This window comes from Platichthys flesus, chromosome 23, assembly GCF_949316205.1.
Source record: "Platichthys flesus chromosome 23, fPlaFle2.1, whole genome shotgun sequence".
In the NCBI taxonomy this organism is placed as follows: Eukaryota; Metazoa; Chordata; class Actinopteri; order Pleuronectiformes; family Pleuronectidae; genus Platichthys; species Platichthys flesus.
In genome coordinates this window covers 13,023,466-13,046,458 of record NC_084967.1, presented here as the reverse complement: position 1 = coordinate 13,046,458, position 22,993 = coordinate 13,023,466, and the positions used below count along the sequence as shown (strand labels likewise).

The 22,993-nt window shown below is 45.7% G+C and overlaps 1 protein-coding gene across 1 annotated transcript; it reads right to left on the bottom strand.

Annotated features, from left to right (window-relative positions):
- Positions 1-13,734: 13,734 nt before the first annotated feature.
- btg1 (B-cell translocation gene 1, anti-proliferative) lies at positions 13,735-21,957 on the bottom strand. Its single transcript, XM_062382932.1, has 2 exons — positions 21,494-21,957; positions 13,735-18,110 (listed from the first exon to the last, which is right to left on the bottom strand). The coding sequence occupies exons 1-2, from the start codon at positions 21,636-21,638 to the stop codon at positions 17,707-17,709; spliced, it is 549 nt and encodes a 182-aa protein (XP_062238916.1). The 5' UTR covers positions 21,639-21,957; the 3' UTR covers positions 13,735-17,706.
- Positions 21,958-22,993: the final 1,036 nt, after the last annotated feature.

The following is a 22,993-nucleotide window of genomic DNA, read 5'->3' as shown; positions in this document are numbered from 1 at the left end:
GGTCAGAGGTCACAGCTCTGGAGAAAAGACCTCATCCCTCTCTCTGTGCTGGGATCGGTGGTTATTGGTGTGGAATGAGGGTGTGAACTGCCCCCCCCCCCCCCCCCCCCCCCGGGCTTCCTGTCCCCTCCGCACCTCACCCTCAAAGAATCCCACCTGTTGTGACCTTTTCACAGATGGTTCACTATACATATTTGCAAGGCAGCCACGTTTGCATGTTTGGTCGGTGTGTTTTGGACACAAGTTCTCACCAGTGTCACATGGGATCACAGTGATTATAGTGATCATTGCAGTATGTTCATTATTTTAATCACCTCACATTGTCATCTCAGCATTTTTAACTGTGACGCTCATCAGCACACGCCTTTCTTACCTGCTGTGACTCTTGAGTTTACGATTTTAGTTAAAAATGTTTGTTAGGATATTATAGGTTCCCAGTTTGTTGGCAACTTGGATCCCTATTCGCACAGATGTCTGAACCAAAACATCCTCCAAGGAGGCGTTCAAGCCGCTGAGGCCGAGCGCGCTGATGAAAGTCGACCTTTCTTTGTGATCGGGAGCACTGAGAGATGGATGAGAGAACGGATGGAGGGAGACACAGAGCTCGGCGACTCTCCGACAGCTGAGCTGGATTTGTTGAAACCTGAGAAACAGGAGGCTCAGCTACCCAAACAAGGAGGTTTCGGCACAACAGGTGACAGCCATGCCTGTCCATATCTATCCATCTATCTATACTACCTTCCTCCACCTGCCCTGGTTTCCCTTTGCAGCTGCATCTTGGTTTCTCCTTATCATATCGGGGGAACAATAAAGAGGGGAAGAGGAAAAGGAGGAGGGCCAGTGAACAAACAGGAGGAGGAAGAAAGTTTGATTTGTTTGGAAAGTATGAACAAAAGGTTCTTGTGGCACATAAATAGAACTAATAGCAAACTATTTAGGTTTTAGTTTTTTTTCCAATTGCGCTTAAGTTGGAAAAAAAAAATAAACTTGACACACAAGTGAGTATTTAAGAAACTGTGGCACATGGGGAGAGATAAAGGAATAGTTAAGGTTTCAAGGAGGCGGGGGCGGGGTGTTGTTGACATGCAGGGTGTGTGTCCGTGCCTCATTGTCTGCCCCATCTGTCTGGCTTTATCTCCACTTACCACACCCCCCCTGGCTTCACCGCCTACCATTCACCGCCTCCACCTCCACCCCCGGAGACGGCGCACACCCTTCATTGTGCCTCGGTCAGTCTGCCCTCCACCCCCCTCTCCTCCCGCATGCTGGCAGAAGACCGGCAATCCACCGCAACTGGTGGCATTGTTCGCGTGCACAGAGCACATATGTGCACCGTCGCCCGCCTGTCTGCGAGAGCATCTGCCGGCACCGGGGGCGTAAACACAGCGACGCACCTCAGAAGGCACCGCAGCTATCTGGAGCATAGTGACCTTAATTTGTGTGTATAGTTCAATAATTTGTAGTTGGTGGATAGAAAACAACAACATATATAAATAATCCCATGATTTGAGAAGCTCTCATCAACGTGGAGTCGCTGGAAATATTTTCTATCATTATAGTTGATGGATTAATAATTAGTTGAAGTATTAGACGACATCATAGATTAAAGATACAAAATAAAAGAACAAAGAAATTAGATCTTTCTTACAGAACTTTATTCCTTATAAGAAGTTAAACAAAGCTGAAGTGAGCTCATTCTAAGCGACTCCCTCATCACGAAGACTTTTGCATTTAGTTTGTTTAATTAGCACGTAAACAAAAGCAAGTTGTTGTTTAAGACAAGCAGGCTGTTAATGCTAATGCTAAGCTAATCAGGCTTTGTCCTGATCTGAATCAGCATATTCAAAACCTTTAAAAACCATTAAGACATTATGATAAAATGTCATGTGTACGTGAATCGGGCACAATTTCCTAGTCTTCTTCTTTCCTGTCAGTGGAGACACTACATTATTATTATTTACTCCTCTCTCGTGACACACACCCAGCTTTAATATACAGTGCGGCACACAGTGATAACCCAGGAGGAGCTGGAACACACAGTGCAAAGATAAACACAGTTTGGGGAAACATCAAACATGTCCTTGGTTCGAGGCAGGGATGCGGAAGAGGAAGGTTTTGTCTTTCTCTTTGAACAGATTCTGTTGCTGGCAGGAACCATGTGGACGCTCCTTTGTTTGGCTCCTGTGAAGAGCTCAGTGTGGACACCTGGGTGGAAGTCAGCTGAGTAGGTTTGCTCCATGATGGTTAATCAAAAGTTTGGATTGCTAGGTCCCCTGGGAGAAAAATGTGATACTTACTACGTGCACAAACTCTTACTCACACAAGCTCATTGTGTGAGGCAACATATGTTTGCAGTCGTGCTCTCAGTCACGTCGGATCTGCCCTGACACACAGGCACCGATGCATGCAGTCAAAGAGAAGTGAGTGTGATTCAGACACAAGAGAAAACAAATCACAACGTCAGAGTCACTTTTTGTCGTCCTTCTCTTCATTTCTTGACATTGTCCTCAAGTTGCTCTCGACAAGACGTCTACAAGGATGGAAAATTAATCTCCAGCAAAATGTCCAGGACCCAAATTTCACAACATTTTCCAAACTTCTGAGGCTCGAAACGTATTCATGATGATTGAAGACTCAGAATCTATCTTGGTAGATGTGTATTGCGGAACTAAGAATGCTTTAGTTATACACGCCCATGAATTGAAGATACCCTCTGGCATTTGTTTATAACGATCTATTCAAGGGATCAGCAGCTGGTGGCAGTAATATGCAAAGAAGTGCGATGTCCCATAAGAGCTACATCAATCATGAATGTCAGAAATTAGAATATTCAAAAAACTACAATTTAGATTAGATCTCCACATTAACACATCTCCAAATATCCAATCAACAGGTTTTACCAGTTAGCCACTAGCCAGTGTGAAACAAGCCACCTGTTTGTTTCATGCATCATATCCTGTGTGTGAAATACATTTGCATACTTGCCAAGAGTGTTGGCAGCACCAGTGGAAAGATGCAAACAAAGAAGTTCTCTCCCGATGCAAATACACTGAATGGCTATTGCTGCAAATAACGCATGAAGAACAACAATGAAGCTACAGGCACGGACGCACTGTTCCTGAGTCAGTTCACACCTGGCGATGGAATACGTCCCCTGACCACTTGTGATCGGATCTGAAATTGTCAGACATGTTGTCGCTCCAGGTGTCCCTGCTTCCAACCACTTCTCCCTGTTCTTTCTAATACTTCACTGTTTACATGATGAGTCAATGTTCCTGTTTTTGTCTGACGCCATGTCCTTGCTCTGAGCTTTGTTTTTCACTGTCGTCTCACAGAAGCAGCTCAGTGACCATCATGTCATCAGGTCCTTTATCCACTTCATCAGCCTTTCACCAGTAGCTGCTTTTATTCTGGTGTCTTTAGTCTGTAGGTATCAGATGCTACAGCATGATACTGATTCACACGCAGCATGAAATGGACGCTGCACATCAGTTTGACAGAGAAGAGCAAAAAATAAAGACGTCAACTGAATGTAAATCAACATAATATATATTATATATGCAAATATGTCAATGAACCATGACACTGTGATTCTCGGGGAGTGCGTTAATACTTATATCCATAATAAACACATATTATACAATTGCACGCACACACACACAAAGTCCTATAATCAAGCACAAATAAACAACAGATCCCTGCTTCTGTTTGCTCTGACTTACACATGTGGACAACACACACACACACACACTTACACACTTAAACACACACACACACACACACACACACACACACACACACACACACAGTCAATACACACTCATATGCACCATCCGACATCCAGTTCGCTAATACTTAAAAGCCAGCGCAGCCGTATTGCTCCCACCCACCCAATAATTTAATGGAATCCAAAAAGTAGGCCAGACGCATGCAGTCAAAATCAAAGGCTGCTTTCATGTTGCAGCACGCCACTGCAGTTAACATGATGCATGTACACAGTGTTCAATTCCACTTTAATCCTCATAATAGAGGAGAGAGGAAGAGGAGGAGGAACGAACTGTGAGAGGAGCTTCTACAGTAAAGCATAAAACTGAAGAACACCAGGATACTTTAAGAACTATATTTCATGGCAGAAATAGATGATGTGATTCAAACTTAATTTTGTTGTTTGTCCAATAGCTTGTTGTTGTGTCAGCACTCCGACAATTCCAAGAAAACCTAAATTTGTTGTCGGGTGATTTGGTGCTACGCTGGAATTCTGTGTTTTGGCAAACGCAAAGTATATGGCAGGATGCAGGATTTGAACCACAGCTGTTTTAGCCAACTGTGCATAGTCATGACCCCCAAAAAAATGGAAATATGTTAGGAAGCCCAGTGCAGGGAGTGGAGAGTGGCTTTCCACAGAAACGCTGCCCAGTTGTTTTTCGTCCTGGCCCCCGATGCACTCGACGGTTCAAAAACAACCCCAGCTGTGGTGGAGAGTCCTCGAAGGAGTCTAGAAAAAAAAAGAAAGAAGAAGCTTGGAGCTCACAGAGAGAAGAGAGGAACAAGATGAGAGAAGTAACTTCACACAGAGAGGGTGAGGAGAGGGGTGCGGGAGGAACATGGAGGGAGATTAAAAAGAAAGGAGGATGTGAGGGGCAGCAGATGTTTCCCTTATGAGAGGTATTAAGAGTCGGGTCGTTCTACCCACGCTCCCTCTCAATGGTGCTTTCATGTTAGCTGTGGTATAGGGCAGCCGAGCACCCTGTTAGTGTTTACTCATCTTATAGGAGAGTGCAGCGTAAACAAAGTTCCTATATACTGTATACTTTCATGTCCATGTGCCTGTGCTCGGTGCGTGTGTGCCTGCACGTACCATTTGTTTGTACAACTCAAGCTGTATCAGCCTCATGTGAGTGCACGTGGTGTGGGCATGCCCGTGCCCGTGTGCATGTGCGTCGCTCTTTATTTACACTCTAAGCGAGAGACATCAAGATGGCTTCCTCTTCTGCAGAGTACTTGTGTGTGTGTGTGTGAGTCTGACTCTGACTGTGTGGGTGTACCGTCCGTGTACCCCCCCCCCCCCGACACAAGTAGGCCAACGGAGAGCGCACGGCAGCACTGGAATGCGTGGCAGGGGTTCAACCCATTCCAGCCGGGCCTGCGCTAAGTCCTACAAGAACTGGTCCCGATGAAGGCCGACGGGTCAAAGCACATATCCAACCCACATGCCAACAGCTGCGAGGGGGGGCGGTGGAGAATATGTGTGTGTGTGTGTGTGTGTGTGTGTCCTCTTTCACCCTCCAGTAACTGATGCAGTGTCCATATCTCCCTGTATCAATCACCCACTTTTTAACCCGCATCTGTTGTCACGCTCTCGTTTTGGGTTGTGTTGACAGCCGGCAGAACCATTACGTGACTGACACCATACGTACAGAATATAAGTATAGACCAAAGCTTCACTCAGCACTCATTGCTTTTTCTTTGTGTTTTAGGGGCTAGTTTGTGTATCTGTGCACGGTAGCCAGGCTGGTTGTTCAACCTATAAAATGCAAACAGCACAAAAAACATGATTGCATTCATATTGTTGTGTTGTTTGAAGCCACTTTTGTGTCCTTGTCTGGACGGAGATATTTTCCCAGAAGTGTAGACAGGTTATTTGTCTGCACACCCCCCGCTGTGATATGAATAAGCAGGTGAAATCAATAAGGGATAATGGATTCTCCTCATCCGTGCACATCAGTGAAGAGTGGGTGTCTTAAATCTTTGGAATGTTCAAAAAATGAATAAAAACAAAAATCCATCATCTGGGACTTCTCTCCTACACCTTTTTCTCCTCTTTGTCACTTTCTCTGATTTGCAGCCAGGCTCCTCCGACCGTCTCCTGGCTCCACACCTCTGGAAGGCTCGGTGGCAATGTCGCACATGGTTTACGGCCGGAGCTGAAGGTCCAAAACAGAAGGAGGAGAAGAGGAGGAACGACTGTTTACAGCAACATGAAATATACCTCCTCCTATCTACATCCCATGACAGACTTAAAACCTTCTCTCCATTAGCCCACTGAAATGACTCTCTGTTAGCTCTGTATCCTGCTCTGTGCTGTCCCTTATATAACTGAAAGATAACCTGGAGTTATATCCTACAAACACACACACACAAACACACACACAGAGGGTGTATGGGCATCGGCTGTGGCTGAGTCCCACTCCACTTCTCCATTTGGTCCGGTTCCTCTGGCTTTCATTACTCACAGTAATTTCCCATGTATGACATATTTCATCATTCGCCCTGAAAAGCTGAGACTCTACATTAGAGTTTCATCAATCCATAACCCGAGCCACATGGGTAACTACCAGCCAATAGGATTCAAGTGGTTATTTCCAGAAATGATCCGACGGTTGGCCAATAACTCCGTGGCTAAAGCCTCATTCAGACTCTATTTCTACTGTTGATAATGATATAATATAGACGATAATACACGGACACTATTATGGAAACCTCTGAAACCTGCATTTTCTCGAACAACCAGCAGGGGGTGAGACTACTTCTTCCTTTATTTATAACACCAGCAAACCTTTTCATTAGGAGCTCATGGTCTCAATACTGTTTCAAGTCTTCGTCAATACAGCCTGATGTTCATATAGTAAATTATGGTCCCATTTGGAATAAAATAGAAGGTGAATCACGGTATGCTTTGGGGAGTGGATAGCGTGTGATTGACAGCTTGCACCGTCCAATAGGTGCAGGTTACAGTTGGGTGTGCAGTGTCCAGACTCCAACCCCCCTGCCATTCAAATAGGGTCTCGTCCTTCACACAAGCAAGATGGCGCCGGTCAAACTCCAGGCTTCACAACAGAAGCACACAAACCAATCGGTGACATCACGCTGGTTCGCCACCTACACAAGATACAGGCAACATTGTGATTGGTCAAAATAGAGTCACACAAACTTCACACTGGAAAAAAAATACACTACTGCGTCCATTATACCGACCGATACCTGGTGTCATGAAATCTGGGTTATAATGCATAGTGTTAATTATTTATCCATCTCCATGTTGTGTATCTTTCACAGGGAGGTGGTATGTGGGTAATGAGTAACATATTAGTCCCGTAGGGAAATTACTTTGCTACGGTTACTCATTAAGCTGCCAGTCGCATGTAGGTCACGGCTGTTTTTGCACGTTAAATGTTTTGCCGCTGCTTTATCGTAGATATCTCAGAGCCACAGGAGCCGGGGAATCACCGAGGGACACAAAGTTACTCAGCGTGGAGCCGTTCAACTTAGTAATGTTTGGCATAAACAAATTAAGTCCTGAATGTTTTGGTGTTGCCGTCGTCGGAGCCGGGGAAAGGTTTCTATTTAAAGTCTCGGGCTGTTGAAGGAGAGAGCCTGTAGAGGAGCTCATGATTATTCAGTAACAACAAACTTTCGAAATTTAATCAGTGATAAGAAATGTTTTCAGTGGGTAAATATATAAAAGTGTGTGTTTGTGAATAAAACATCAGAATATTTTGACTTTAAATCTCTGTGTGTTATGTTTTATTAGCTCAAAAGTGCTTTTTAATAGACTTGTTGTTGTGCTTTAAGATGTAAGGGAAAGTGCATGTGTGTGTGTGTGTGTGTGTGTGTGTGTGGTCCAGGTCTTCCTCATGTTGTGGGGACCTAAATCTGTTTACACGGTCACATTAAATTATAAGGTGAAGACATTTTAAAGGTGAAGTTTAGGTTAGAGTTAGGCAACCTGTATGGTCCTTAAAGTCATTCGGACACGAATAAGTGTGTATGTGTGCATGTGTGTGTGTGTGTGTGTGTGTGTGTGTGTGTGTGTGTGTGTGTTTGTGTACGTGCTTGGGCAGATTTGTGCATAATTAACTTGTGTTCCGTTTTGCGACAGGGCACAGCATGTTCAGTACGCCTGTTTGTTTTCATGCTGCCGACTGTTAAGTCTAAACTGTGGGTGTGTATGTGAAGCGGTTGGACAAAGAGTGTGGGTGTGTGTGTGTGTGTGTGTGTGAGTTTGTGTGTGTGTGTGTCGTCACACAGCTGTGATCACAGCGGTGGAGAAGCAGAGGTGCAGAATTTCCTGTCAGCTGTTTTCTGTCGTGCTCTCTCAGTACATTTCCACAGCTCTCAATCAAACTGCTCTTCTTCCTCTTAACTCTTTGTCTCGTTCACACTAAGTTTTTATCCGTTTTCAGCTCCACAGTTCCCAGTTGTATCTCTGCATCCCTCTGTGCAGCCACTTGCAAGGCACACTACCTCTCCCCATCAACATAAACAGGAAACAGCTGAGGTGTTTTGCACTCGCTTGTCTCTTTCCTGTCAGTTTCTCAGAAAACACAACCGAAGCACAGAGAACAACGAATCCGATCGCGTGCTTTCATGTTAGAAGCGAGCGGCGTGGTGTTTACAAGCAGCGGGGGGGCTTTAAATCACCACGTGCTGGAGGGTTCGAAGATGTGAAGCTGCCTCTCGTTTCCTCATCTGCTGCTGAACTGTTGTTTTCAATAAATTAAACCTCCATTTCCCGGCGTTCAGAAAAAGGGTCTGCAGTAAATGATGCGGGTGAAAAAAAAGCTGGAAGTCGAAAGCAAGTTTGAGAAGAACTGCGAGAGTTTGTGAAACTTTGTCTTGTGGGGTTTGGGAAATGGCTACTGTCGGGACGCTGCTCACCGGGGGGGACTTTCTCCTCCAGTCAGCAGAAAGACCTCGGCCAGTGATGCACAGCCCCACAGCGTTTACCAGAATCAACTGTCCACACAGCAGACAGAGCTGTACGCGTGTCAGTGCCTTTGTCCTTACTTCAAACTAAATAAATCTGTGTGTGTGTACACATGCATGTACACACACTCGCACTTCAGTGTGTGTGTGTGGCCGGAGCTCACGCAGAGAACCCTCTCACCGAGCCCCAAGGCAAAGCTATATTTAGGCGGCTGGTTCCTCTCTCTCTCCCTCCGTCTGAGTGGTGGAGAGCGGTGCCTACTGATTGGGAGAGGCCGACCACAGGAATACGCTGCCTCCGTGTCTCGCCGCTGACTTTCAGATAACCATATGTGGGAGAACACAAAGGGACAAAGACATCGGTGGGTGGTTGGCCAGTTGGGTTATCATTAGGACACTTAGCTCGTGGGCTGCGGCAAACACGTAGTGTGGGGACAGACTTGAAAAACATGACCATGATTTAATGAGCGATTATCAGAAATGGTGCTTCCAGGTTTTTCCAACTCTAAATTCCCATTTCGAAGTTTTTGCTGGGTTTACCCGTGTTCATAAAACCAGTGGATATCTGCAAATGCTTGTTGTTATGGAAATATTAGTCTCTTCTCTTTGAGCTCATTGTTTTAGATTGAACACTGTATGCACTGTCACTCTAACTCAACGTGCACTTCCTGTCCAGCAGCAAACAGCAGTCAGCAACGTGCCAGTGAACACAGTGAAGCATGGAGCAGCTGACGAGCCCGACTCCTCTCTCAGGAGTCGGCTGAAACCAAAACAGAGTGAGACTGAGATGTTGGATTTACATTTGTCAGAAACTTTTAAACACGACTCCAAGTCAGAAACCAGTGTTCCTCCGCATCTGATGAATTTGCAATATGGCCGCCACAATGACCGTATGAGGTGATAACGAGTTTCTGTTTACAGCTCGTTCTGAGGACCAACAACCGAAACAGAGAACAATTAGAGCTTTAGATACTTTATTAAAGTTATTTAATTATTTCACCTACGGCTCAAAGTGTTTTCATGCGATTTTTAGGTGATTAAATCAGGAATAATCCTGTGAAAAGTTCAAAATGTTTTGTTGTTGAATTGATAGCTACTCAATTCATCATAAACTAACTTATAATCCAAAACTCAGCTATTAAAAAAAGCTGAGACCACATTTACAACAGAGTGTTACTGGGTGGTTCATGCTGAAATGGTCATTAAGCGCTGCTAGTTTTTTAATTTGATGAAAATTGATAATTGATTAATATATTTTGTACTAATGATTCGACCAAAAGAGACAATTCAGGCCTTGGAACTTCATCTGTCATCCGTCTGGATTTTCACTTCCTGATTTCATACCTTTCACTTTGGAATTTCCATTCTCTCTTCCTCCTGAGTCACACACACATAAGCTCTGAAAATACAAGATCGCTGTGCTGCCAGACACACACACTCGATCACATGACTCCCCCCCCCGGAGACCCCTCACCTTACCCCAATAAGGCCTGATGCCAGGCCCGGGAATGAATTCCTCTGCTGTGTGAGTGTGGGCCGACTGGTGACACGGCGGTCTGGAGAAGGAGGGATAAAGATAGACAGAGGGCGAGGTGGTGGAGAGGAGGAGGGGGACGGGGGGGACGGACGAGGGGTTATGTCCTCTCTCCCCCCCCCCCCCCCCCCCCCCCCCGAAAAACACCAGAGAGAGAGAGAGAGAGAGAGGCTGAGTAATGAGATTAGGTTATTTTTGCTGAGGGAAAGCAGAGGAGGTATGAGGAAGTCGAGGTCGGCTCACGACACAGCGTGAAGATCAAATCACACGCTCTGACTTTGCAGCTTTCTCACAGTTACCATACAAAGAGCTAATCGTAGTTACAGCCAGTAGGAAGACAGAGACAGATTTCTCACCAACCAGGACTTGACCCTTTGGAGCAAAGTCTGAACGCAATCACAGGAAACATAAAGAAACACACGTGCACTCTAGCACATGTCCACACACACACACACATGCAAATACAACATACACATAAACTCGACACCACTATTTGTTATTAGCACAAAGCAATATATTCACACCTCCATTAATGATTTAGAATCACGTTTTTCCAACTGTATACTCACCTCTTCCCCAGAGACCCCTCCCTCAGTCGGTGGTGGTGGCGTGGCGGGCCCCGAGCTGGAAACCTTTGTCCACACACACTCCTGTGTTTTGGTTCATTGTCCCAGTTTGGACGCCGGTGGGAAGGGCGTGTGCGATGGAGGCAAAGCAGATGTCGGCTGGGAGGATGAACAGTGCCCCGAGGGGAAGTGGAGAGATAGCTGGTGTCGTCTCTGGGGGGGGGGGGGGGGGGGGGGGGTCTGTTTCAAAGGGGAATCAGCTCTCGTCCTTGGCTGTTGAATGACGCACACACTCAACTGGGCGAGGGTGACACACTGGAAAAAACACGTCCGATGCACAGCTGAGGTTTTTACACAGATCATCAAATATTTGGACATGGACACATTTGATAAGAGGATCTGGGCAAAGGGGCCCATCCAGGAATTTAAAAAAATCTAATTTTAAGAACAAATTTCTGAGGGTATAATTCATGGATCTTGATGAGGAACTAAATCGGTCATATTTATAGACAGATGTTCATGGGAGTGAGCAATTAGGTTCAAATCGAATGGATTTTTAGGTCATTTCCTAAGGGGAATATTAGGGCTTGGTGGAGGATCTACCCTTCAATTTGTTTTTATTGTTTTCACAAATTGTGATAGCTCTTGATTAAATAGGAAATAAAATAAACCCATGTTTCTTTGTGCCTGGCAGCGCTCTCTACCCCTGCACCTGACTTTGTACCCTTAATACACACAAAGCTCACAATGTGAAGCACATCTGCCAAAAAAAGGATGCACGACTTATGCAGCTGCTGCGTATCTTTTGTCCTTTAACCAGACAAACATCAAAACACACACACACACGCACTCACTGCAGGGGAGCTACCCTGTCATCTCACTGGCAATAAAGTGGGTCCCAGATGTCGGCCCCCCCCGTAAGCAGACACACACGCTCACTCTGTCACTCACCAGGCCTTTGTTCTCCGACAGCAGCATATTGCTTGTACACAACGTATGAATGTTGGCACAGACTCTGAGGACAGAGTTCACTGACATGTCTGCGCTTAGCCTGAATAGAACAACAAACTGGACTTGAACCTGGTAGAGTTCAAACCAAAGATATTTGGTGATCAAGCTTCACCAAATATCACACAATCATAAATTTCAGTCCCCTAAAGATGCCGGATTTTCTGAAATCTCAAAATAAATTAATTATTCCCTTGGAAAATGTTGATCAACACCCTGTCTCGCGATATTATAGAAAGGGAAAACAGTATTTCTGGATCCGCAGTTAAATCAAATGGGTTCTTCATCTTTCCACCAAGTAACACAGAGTTGTTTTTGTGTAATCTTGCTCACAAAAAAGCTAAATATCTCTACACACACTGACCCGACCTGACCTTGTTGCCGTTCCACACCAGCGCTGTATCGTAGCAGTGGTCTGAAGTAACCTCCCTAAGAATTCTCCTTATCTTAAATCAGCCGCACCCTCTGGAACCTTGTGCCTCGTCAGAGCGTCTCTGCAGCGTGACCTCTGCTGCCATATGAGCGGGAGGCGGGGGGGTGGCGGGGGGGTGATATTACACCGCCGTTTCATCAGTGCAGAAGTGAAACTCTGCTGCAATTCTTGGACGACAGCTTGATGACATATGTTGCAATCAAATTTGAGAGTGATAGATTTAGTGTGGTAATAAAACTATTAGTATACCTCTTAATGTACAGTATTTGATGAGAAAGGTAAAACTTCAAAGGTTAGGCTGCCCCAAGCTAATTTAAATTTAATGCGAGTCTGTTTTAAACCTTTATGGCCCAATTTGAGAAAAACTCTGTTCCTGTTTCTCACAGCTTTCAGATATAAAGTCGAAGTGAAATGTTTTCGAAAAACCTCTGTAACGAAAAACGTGTCAAAACATCTTACTCAAATGAGTCATTGCAAAAGCCCGCACGAGGAGGATTGCAAAACCTGGTGAAATCTGGAAAAGTGAAGTGCTTTTCTGCAAATCACTTCCCCCCCCAAGATTATATTTTCAAGCAAAACAAACCACACTGAGCCTCAAACGTGGCTGAAACATCTCATTCTGTGCCACGCTGACGGCCTCCAGTCAGTTCAAAACTACACTACCCACACACCCCAGCTGGCTAGGCCTCGTGGTAGCCAGTGTTTGGAGAGGTAGAGCTCAACTGGAGCCCAGTCCCCTTCCCTCTCGGTGCCCTCGGCTCTCCTCGCTCCCTCCTTTGTCAAAATGGGCCGAATGTTTTCCTTCTGCCTCCTGAGCAACCAGGGGGAGATCCAGAATGGGGTTTTGCAGAGTCAGCTGGTTTCGGGCGCAGCAGCATCGGGAATTTCAGGGCCCTGGTCAAGTTAGCATTATAAAAAAAAAATTAAAAAAAAATCCTCGGTACCATCTGTCACATCCTATCGTTTCATAAGTGGAAGGACTAACAGTCCATTTGGATGAGAAACGGAACACGGGGGATTTTGACAAGTGTCCAACAGGTTGTGCATGAGGATTTGAACAGTGAGGCAGTTTCTCCCCAGAGACGGAGCCGCAGCAACATTTGCTCACAGACGTCCAGTGAAGCAGATTTGAGCCATTTGCATGTTTTAGAAGTAAATTTTGACGGCATTTGATCGCTGTTCATTTGTTATCTAATTGAGTGGAGAGCTTAAGCGGAACGATATTGTGCTTTCAGTTTGTGGGACTTAAAAATCTATCTACCCCCAGTGTAGTTCAGTGTCGCAAGAGAGGAAGAAATGTTAAGAGGCAGGAGAGTTGCAGCTCAGAGACCGGGAGGTCAAATTCCAATCTGGGACACATCAGCGTTTGTGCAGCTTGTAATACACAAGATATACTCTCAGATCCTCCTTTGAGTGAACAATAAATAAATACTCTGACTTTAATTTGATCTTCTCTGGGTAAATAATCACACATCTCAAAAGGGGAGTATGATGCCAAGATAGGAAATCTTTTATTACAGAGAAAAAAAAACTTTTTCTTCCAAAATATAGAAATCTGTACAACTTCCGCACAATCAATTTACATGAACTGTACAAATTTACAGCAGTTCATCACAACATACCCAAGGAAAGGAAAACTGAACACAATAAAGATGTACTGACATGAGATCACAAGATAGACAGCTTTTCTTCTTGGGTAAGCTCAGATTTTTTTTGTCTATTTTCTGGTTTTGTACGTAAATAGAAAAAAAAAAAAAGAGGAAATAACTGAAATAGGAAAAAAGAGAATCCAGAGAAAAACAAAAAAACAAAGGATACGTCTACACTTACAGATCATGGAAACTAATATTTTTTTACCAAAAAACTTTGGTCCTTGCCAACACTCCCATCACAAATGGTTTCACTTATGGAAAAATAAGCGTCATCCATGTTAAAAGATGAAATACAAAAAAGGAAAACACCTAAAAACACTTCAGGATAGCAATTATTGGCACTTCCCATGTGTAATGTTATGTACTCTACCATTTGTTGTACAGTTACAATACATTCTACAATATGCAAAACACCGTAAATGTGAAAGTGGCAATAATTCAACTAAATCGATGACGATATTGACGACAACAACAACAACAAAACTGCTGTTCCCTTCCTGCTTCATGTCTTCACATGCACGACTTTTCCATAAGGGTATTTATTGAATGACCGAGGCCTGAGTTTGGCAATACATTCCAGGAGAGACTTCTCGCGTCTCAGAAAAAAAGTCACACAACTTCAACTTGACATATTTAGTGCATTTTATGTGCTATTTTACCTCTGACTACTCAAAGCACTCTCACGACGATTCTGTAACCTACGTGCGCACGAGCTGAACGGGTGCCATTGAAATTATATTACCGAGCACTTAAAACCCTTTTTGGATGATGGTAGTACAGTTGAGAAGGTGTCGAAGGGGATTTGGGGGTTTAACTTTGTGAAAAATGTTCCGCTCTAAAAAGACAAGGTCGGTTAAAAGTAGGTTAGATCACCAGACTAAAAATCCTCTTAAATAAAAAGAGGATAAAGAGGAGGAGATGGGGTGGCAGAGTGGAAGGATGACAAAATCCACCAGTGTGACCATAAAGTACATCTAGAGAGAAGTGAGACGAGGTGATCCTCCCGTGTCCGGAATATAGACCAATCTCTAAAACATCTTAAAAATGCTGCAATGGAGCGGCGTGATTTAAAAACTGGTGTTCACCAAGGAAACCAACGCTGTGGGCTCTTTTCCCAGTGGACTCCTCTCCATCTGGCCAACATGGAACCATTGCTTTTTCACAGATTGCTGAAGGGAGTATCAGCAGAGAGGGGGGGGGGGGGGGGGGGGGGTTGCAGTGCGTCAAAGGCTATAGCTCCATTACCCATGATCCCCTCAGATTTAGGGAGCTTAAACACCCATAGGTCTGACGATGAGCGGTGAACCAGCGTGCCGCGACAGATTTGGTGGTAACGGGCCGAGCGGCACTGGTAGCCACACCCCCGCGGCTGTTCGGTGCCCGCTGCTAGAACCACTCCTCCCCAGAACCCTGAAGCAAAGTCGGGATACGTCAGACAGCCGTCACATCCTCACATACGTGTGTAAACAGTTGCTACTCAAGCTCAGTAATCAAGTGCAGCACAATCCGCTGAGATGCAAACAGAACAACGGCCCGGTTCCCTCAACACTTCATCTTTGATCCACGTTTCCTCGTCACTCACTAGCCCCCCTAGTGCAGCGCATGCTGGTTTGCATCCATCACTGATGAGGGGAGGGTCGAGGGCTTCTGGTCAGGGCGGGGGTGCTGGATGCTCAATAAAGTCCAGAGAGGGGGCTGGAGGGATTTTAGCTGCCCTGGACAAAACCTGTCCGGCCCTGGGCCCCCCCTCTCTCATGCCAGCTCCCCGGCCCTGCCCTCCTTACCCAGCTCCCCACAGTAATGGATGATGATATGTGTCACATTAAGTCTACCTGCATCCACAGGGGGTCAGCTAGCAGCATGCTGGCTGGCTTTTGCCTGAAAAAGAGGTCTGAGCTGAGGGGTGATATGTGGCACTTGAGGCACTCTAACCCCCCCGACACCAAGAGGGGCGAAGGGGGTGTAAATTTGAAGCTGCCGAAATGGAAAGAGGACACCTGCAGTGAGAGGGTCCGGGCAGCGCACCAGGCTGGCTCATATAGGCCTGATGTTCTAGTTAAAATAACAAATGGCTCACAATTCATGACAATGAGGTCCCCATAAGGCAATGCACACAAAAGGAAAGTCTCTCCCTCGGAAATACTTAACGCAAATGAAAGTAGAAGGCTGACAAGGCCCAGTGTTGTTTTTAAAAATTCAAAATTAATCTCTGAACAGTCGGCGCTGCAGACCTCCTTTTGGCCAAAGTCTCACACAGTCATCACTTAGTCCAGACCTTTCAGACTAACACAAATCACCATCTGTGTGTGCGTTCGAGAGGAGGAGGAGGGGGGGGGCAGCTTAGCTCTGCATCCTGCCAGAGCAAACAGTGCCATATGAACGGATGAGAGAATGTTTCTAACATACCACCAAATATACTCTCCACCTTAAAAAAACCAACAGCTCTGAAATGTACACAAATACAGTGTTTAAAAAACAAAACAAGGTTTTTTTGAAATCCAGAGTTGCGAACTCCCGATTTTAATAGACATCAAGTCTATCCCGACATGGGAGCTACAATAAGAACAAACGGCTAAAAGTGAAGAGGAGGGCGATAAAAGCGGCGTGAAAACATGACATTCGAATGGATGGAATGCAGGCGATTTTTTTTCTCTTTTAAAAAGTACACATCCCACACAATCTCACGTCAAAGTGCATTCAATGTCAGATTCTAACTGGGCCAAGTGACCGAAATTTGGGTTAAAACAGCGTCCCCCCTTTGTTTGCTACACTTTTTGAAATTTTGGTGATGCAGGAGATGACAATGTGGTCGGAAACAACTGGGGGCAAATTTATTTTAAAAACACAGGAACTTGATTGTGAATTTCAACAACATTTGTTAAATGGTTGGGGAAGGGGGAGGAGACCACGGACCCCAATGGCCCTCACCCGCCAGAAAGCTACAAATACACAGGGGCAATGGGGGGGGGGGGGGGGCGACAGTGCAACAGGCCACCCTGGTATCCACAGGTAGCAGGTGTCCCAACACATTCCATGTGCACGTACACACAGGCAGAAAGACGCTTGAGATGACGGTTTTCTGGAGCTTGGTGACGGAGGCTGAAGGAGGGAGCACAGACTGAGCGTCTCTTTCCAGCTACAAGATAAAGAACTCCCTGTGGTCCAAAGGTTTTTTAGTTGTTGTAGAAAATAGAGATGCTCTTATTTGGGGGCGTTTCTTTATCTCAAGCTCGGAAAGTGAGAAGACGCAGCCTGAACCCCGACCTCCCTCCAAAACACACGAAAAGACAAATTGGGATTTTAAAATTCGAGGGGCTCGTTCCCAGTAAAAACTCCTTCAATTTAGGTGTTGGTGTTTTGCAGTGGCTTGTTGAACATGTACCCATTGTAACCACAAGTAAGAAAAGTGCAAAGTCAATGACAGCCCCTTCAAAGATGGAGCCGATTACCATGTTGTTTACAGTAGAGGAGGCGGGGGAAGGGGGGGGGGTCCTGTTTTGGATGGTGGATTTTAGCTGCCCCAACAGTTCCATTTCCACAAAAAAGCGGAGTGCCCAGTTGATCCAATGACACAACATAAAAAGATGACGATGGGGGAGATGGGGTAAAAAATATCAAAACCAAAAGGTTTCCATCACCTGGACGATAGGCCGCATCCTCTGATCTTTTTTCTCTTCTTTTTCTTTTCTCTTTTTTCACTATTTCATATTCTTAGCTTTAAAAAGGCTCACCCTGGTCTGGTCAAGTGATCTGACCAGGCATGGCGTGACCCTGAAGACAAGTAGGCCGGGCTGAGAGTGCGCCTCTCTAACTGGACACAGTCATCATACTGTAGGCTTTGGAGGGACTGGTTCTGCCCAGCACCATCAGTTCCTCCTTGCAGCTGTGTCGACTGTCCACCATGGGGCCCTGCGACGCGCTGTTTCCTGAGGGGGAGCTGGTGGACATGCTCATCGGCATTGTCATGGGCCCGGGCGTCGACTCGTACAGGACGCAGATGGAGCCGTCCTCACCGATGCGGTAGGACACCTCGAAGGGGTCCACCCAGAGCGTGAGCTCGGTGGGCAGCAGCGTGTAGAGTTGCTGGATGGTCAGGCCGATGCGCTGGCCCGCCTGCCCCACCAAGGGATCCATCTTGTGGTTGATGCGGATGCAGCGGTAACCTGAACCCTTGCATGGCCTATCTGGGAACCAGTGGTGCTTGTATTGCTCTGCAGGGGGAAAGGAGAAGAGGGACAAAGTGGAGAGAGAGAGAAAGTTTAGCTTCGGAGTGATAACCATCAGACTCGGACACGCAGTGCAGACAGGATCATGTAATATGCAACGATAAAAGGTCCAGAGAGGTAAAACACACACACAATCCTGAGTGCAGTGTGTGGCTGTGCAGTAGAGACTAAAGGTCAAAACGAGTAGACAGACGGTACTTTGTGTTCAGATTACTCCTTGTGACCCAATAAACATATTACGGCAGTTAAAGGATTTAACCAAAGTAGGAACATTATAAATCAATTTATTTGAAAGTGAATGTGTGGGACAGACACTTATGTTATTATATTGTGTAATAGTCTTCAGTTGATGTTTGAGCTTGTTCTTTTGGGTTGTGTCCAAATATTAAAGATATTAATCTTGTGTTTTTGCCAAGAAGCAGTTTCAGTGGTTATAAAAACTAGAAAGATATTAAGAATAAAAAAAAAAAATCGAATAAATCATTGCGGCTACTATGTAATGTTTTACTAATGTCCCTGTTTATGTTTTTTCAAAGGCAGATGTATATCCTACAGCTTATTAAGGACCCAAATGTAAATGTGGACACTGCAGGACATGGAGCCGTTGTGTGCAGAAGAAAGGAAAAACACCACCACCTGTTACAGGCCTGATAAGGAGCCATAAACATGCGGCCAGCGGCTGCCTGGGCCTACATGACAAACAGAGGGGCCTGCTGGATTGCTCAATCCCACCACGAGCCTGTCGTCAGAGGGAAGAGGTCCCCCCTGACCGCCTGAACAAAAAAACCGCAAGCGTCGAAGCCGACCATCTGAGACATGCGGTTCCGCCTCTTAAAGGGACCGGATCAGGTTCCCCCCCCCCCCCCCCCCCCAACAAAGTGTCTTTGTTGTGTGGAAGTTTGAGGAGCAGTGAAACCAGTGATTCACTGTGACGTCACTCTCACTGCGCTTCAGGCATTTCCGTGGTTTTGATGCTGAGGAAAATTAAAGTGTTGACTGTCTGTTTTGGTCTTTACGAGGAAGTGAATGAGTCTCATCCGTCCCTTTGGGCATGAACACTTTCCAGTGTAGCACAGCTGCTTAGTTCTAAATCTTTGTTAAAGCTGACCCCCACAGTTCATCCAGAGAAGGCTCATCCATATTGAATTTCCTTTCCAGTGACTGCATTGTGGCTTATGGAAAACAGGGGTAAACCAAGTAGGGAGCTCGGGGCCCGGAGGCCACCTGTATGCATCTGTGGGATAATAACCCTCACTCCTACACTGCCGAGCTAATGGAGGGGCTGGCTCTCAGGAAAGAGCACAAGGGCCTGGATGATCTTTCTGCTTCGGAGCGAGCCACAAAGGCAGCTACCCCCACAAGCCCCGGAGCAGCTGGGAAAGGATCAGCTCAGCGGGGCCTATTCTTAAAAACGAGGGCACATGGGAGGAGGAGGGGGCGGATATGGGAAACTGAAAAGTAAGCAGACCTGTGTGAGCCTAAGCTTTCAAGAAATGTTTTTTTCCTGTTTATCGCTGCGGACCCTGACCACTAGAAATGCATTAACAGGAGCCGTTTATGGCAGAGCTGCTGGATGGTTTCCATCCGAAGCCGTTTGCTCAGGGAGTCGTCAGATAACACAGCAACTTGCAGCAAACTGCAGTTACGCAACTATCGCAGGTTTCAATCCGTTCACAGGGACTAGTTTGAACACCCCCCCCCCCCCCCCTCGCTCAGCACAAACACGAGGAGCGAGGCACCGAGGCTTTTCAACACACAGACACAATAGTGGGTGATTGTGATGTTTCCAGGCACAAAGGGGCTCCGGCCTAGTTTGGCAACAACAAGCCTCGCTCTCATTTCTGTTTTTAAATGCAGTGATCGTGTGGACAAAATTGGCTTTTGCTGGGAAATACTTGAAATAATGTTAGATCATCATGAGCTTTCAATAAAAATGGCTACTTAAAACCTGAATATGTCATAAAAGGGATAATTTGGATAATAATGATTTAATTCATGTTAATATCCAGTAAATGTCAGACTGTTGACGCCTGTTTGTGGATTTCCCCTCCGGCTGTGCTGCCTCCATCTTTAATGTCCTCCTATAGGTGGAAAACATCCCCTCCCCCACAGCCAGGCCTCCCAGCCAACTCCATTCTACTCCCAACTTTTGTCTGTTTACAAACACCAGTCACACCGAGCTCTGGCAGATTTTCTGTGTTTGCTTTAATAAGGTATATTACATATATATACACCGTGCATTTTTCAAGCAATAATAAGCAGAACCCTGGATCCTTTAACACAAGTAATTAACTCTTATAGTTAAATTTTTACAAATAACATTGTATACGGTTAGTTTGAGATTCCTTTGTTCCTTCTACCTAACTCTTAAAGAAACTAGTTGCTTCATCTTAGAGAAATGTATTTAATTCACACGAAGACCTATTACTACTACATATCTGCAGTTCCTTTGTTTCTGTCGATGGTTTTGCATGTTGACTTCTATTCATTTGACACTTTACTGACAAACTGCTGGGTTTTTTGTGCACGTACGAGTCCCTTATGTAAGAAATGTAGGTCATCGGCTGTTGGAGATGTGTTTACAGACACAACCCCCCCCCTAGCAACACAGACCTTTGAAAACCTCCATAAAAACAAAACATCAAAGGTTACATTTAAAAAATGCGGGAATGAAAACTGGTAGGTTGCGGGTGTAAACATAATAATAAATAATAAACGAGAAATGGGATTTGATTCCCAGTCAGTGTTGGTATTGTCTAATTATACGGATGATGTCACATCTGAGGTTAAATTGTGTTTTATATCCTAAAAATACCAGGAGGCTTTTCTGGATTGTGTTAAAAAAGTCAAATTGTGTATGAAAGAATAAAACGGTCGCGTCCTTCGTGTTGATATTAATTAATTAATCTGACATGTTCGCTATGGCCGTCGAAACGCATTACGTAATTGAGCAGCTAACTCACTGGAGGCTGTTTTGCTCCTTTCTCTCTTATCGACCGAGGCTCACTTCCTTGTTCTCTTCTCCTCCCGCATCCCCCTCTTCCTCCTCCTCCTCCCCCCCACACAAACAACTACACACCTCAACCTTCAGTCTAATGTGGTTTATTTGTGTAAAATGTGTGATTGTGATGTTTTAATCGTCGACTGAGCGCCGGAGCTCTTCCAGCGTGTTTACGTTGTTTCTCCCCCTCCTGCGCAAACAGCGCTGCGCGGTGGCAGCGGATCTACGCGAGGAGCGAGAACAAAGAAACGCGGCCGCTGCCTCGCTCCTCAACACGTCCCCTCTGCTTTACCGAACAACCAAATAAAACCTAACACTGAGAGAAGAGTGTGGAGGTTGTGATGGCGGCGGGGTGCTGGTTTCTCACCTGACAGGATGTCGTGGAGGCTCTGGTTGAACGTCTGGACCTGCCGGTCGTTTACGTGTCCTTTTACCCGCAGAAATCTCGACAGAAATACCACGGCGGCGTTGATCTCTGGTTTCATGGTTCCCCGGGCACAAAGGGTATGCATTGAGGAAAAGGGCAACGGCGACGTCCGTGCGCTTCGGTCGGTAGTTGTTGGTTGTTTTTTTTTTTTTTGTTGTGTGAGAGTGTGTGTTTTTTTTCACGCGCTCCCTCCGTCTCCTTCGCTCCACTTCCGATCCGTCACTGACGCGCTGGGTATCCGGGCATGTGTCGAGGTAGAGGCCGGCTGGTTCGCTTCGATGGCTCGGTTCAGTGCCTGGTGTTGTTGGTAAATACAGGATTGTTTCTGGGGGCGGGGGTCCCGTGTAGCCGCTGACGGACCCTCCCTTGTTTCTCTGACCTCCACCACAGTGACGCTCCCGCAGCCGGGGAGAGGGTTTTTATACCGCGGGCCCCTCCCCCTACTCGCTCCGCCCCTACTCGGTGACGACACCAGCTGCTACAGCAACAGCGGCCCACCAATCGGAGGCCGCGCCGCCGTCTGACGAGCCCCAATATGGGAGGAGTGCGGCGGTGACGTCGGCGCTCTGAAAATAAACCGGGGGCGCGCACACACACAAGGTAGCGTGAAGCCGCGCTGCTGCGTTCAAGGGCTTCTCGGAAATACGAGCACCGTTGAAAAGTTTTTTTGGAGTGGATTTTTGTTTGCATTCAAGTGAGCAGGAGGTGAAGGGTCCCTACAGTAATGCATGTGTTGCTGTTTTCACCTTATTTAGTTATTTAATGAGGTTAGCTTCAATTCCCCAAACACTATTGCGCAGATTCTGGCTCCAAACAAAGCAGGTTAATGGGAGGAGGTGGGATTCCATCGTCCATCTTTGGTCCATGGGAGGAAACGACAACAAACAAAACCTGTCATGACCTTGTGAGTGTTTTTTCTTCACTGTCTTCTTAAGGGTTAAAGGCAGTGAATGATGTGCATTGAGACAGATTGGGATTTGTGAATATGGGCAACACAAACGACTTTTCCAAGAGTCCAAACAAAACACACACACATCAGATCTAGAACAAACTATGGGATCTGAACAAATCATTAGAACAAACTATGGGAAGATAGAATGAGGCTAACTAACAAACAAGAGATGAAAACTTAACTTCCTTTGTGGAGTTATCAATGTTTACATTCTCCACCAAGCCATGTGACTGAACCATGAACTCTGGTTGTTTGGCCATTATCCATTTTATCATGCCACATTTTTTCCCCTCGAGTTCCACATGACAACATCTTAATTTGACTCAAACAGTTTGTAAACGGCGTTTTGTTCCAGCAGATTGTGCGATTGTTTAATGGTACTGAATGTTCAAAGTCATGATTTTCAGGTCAAGCCATGAGGCATGTTTGTGTTTGTGTGTAAGACTGAATCAGGAAGTGACTTCTCAGTTTTTTCCCTTGCTCTTTCA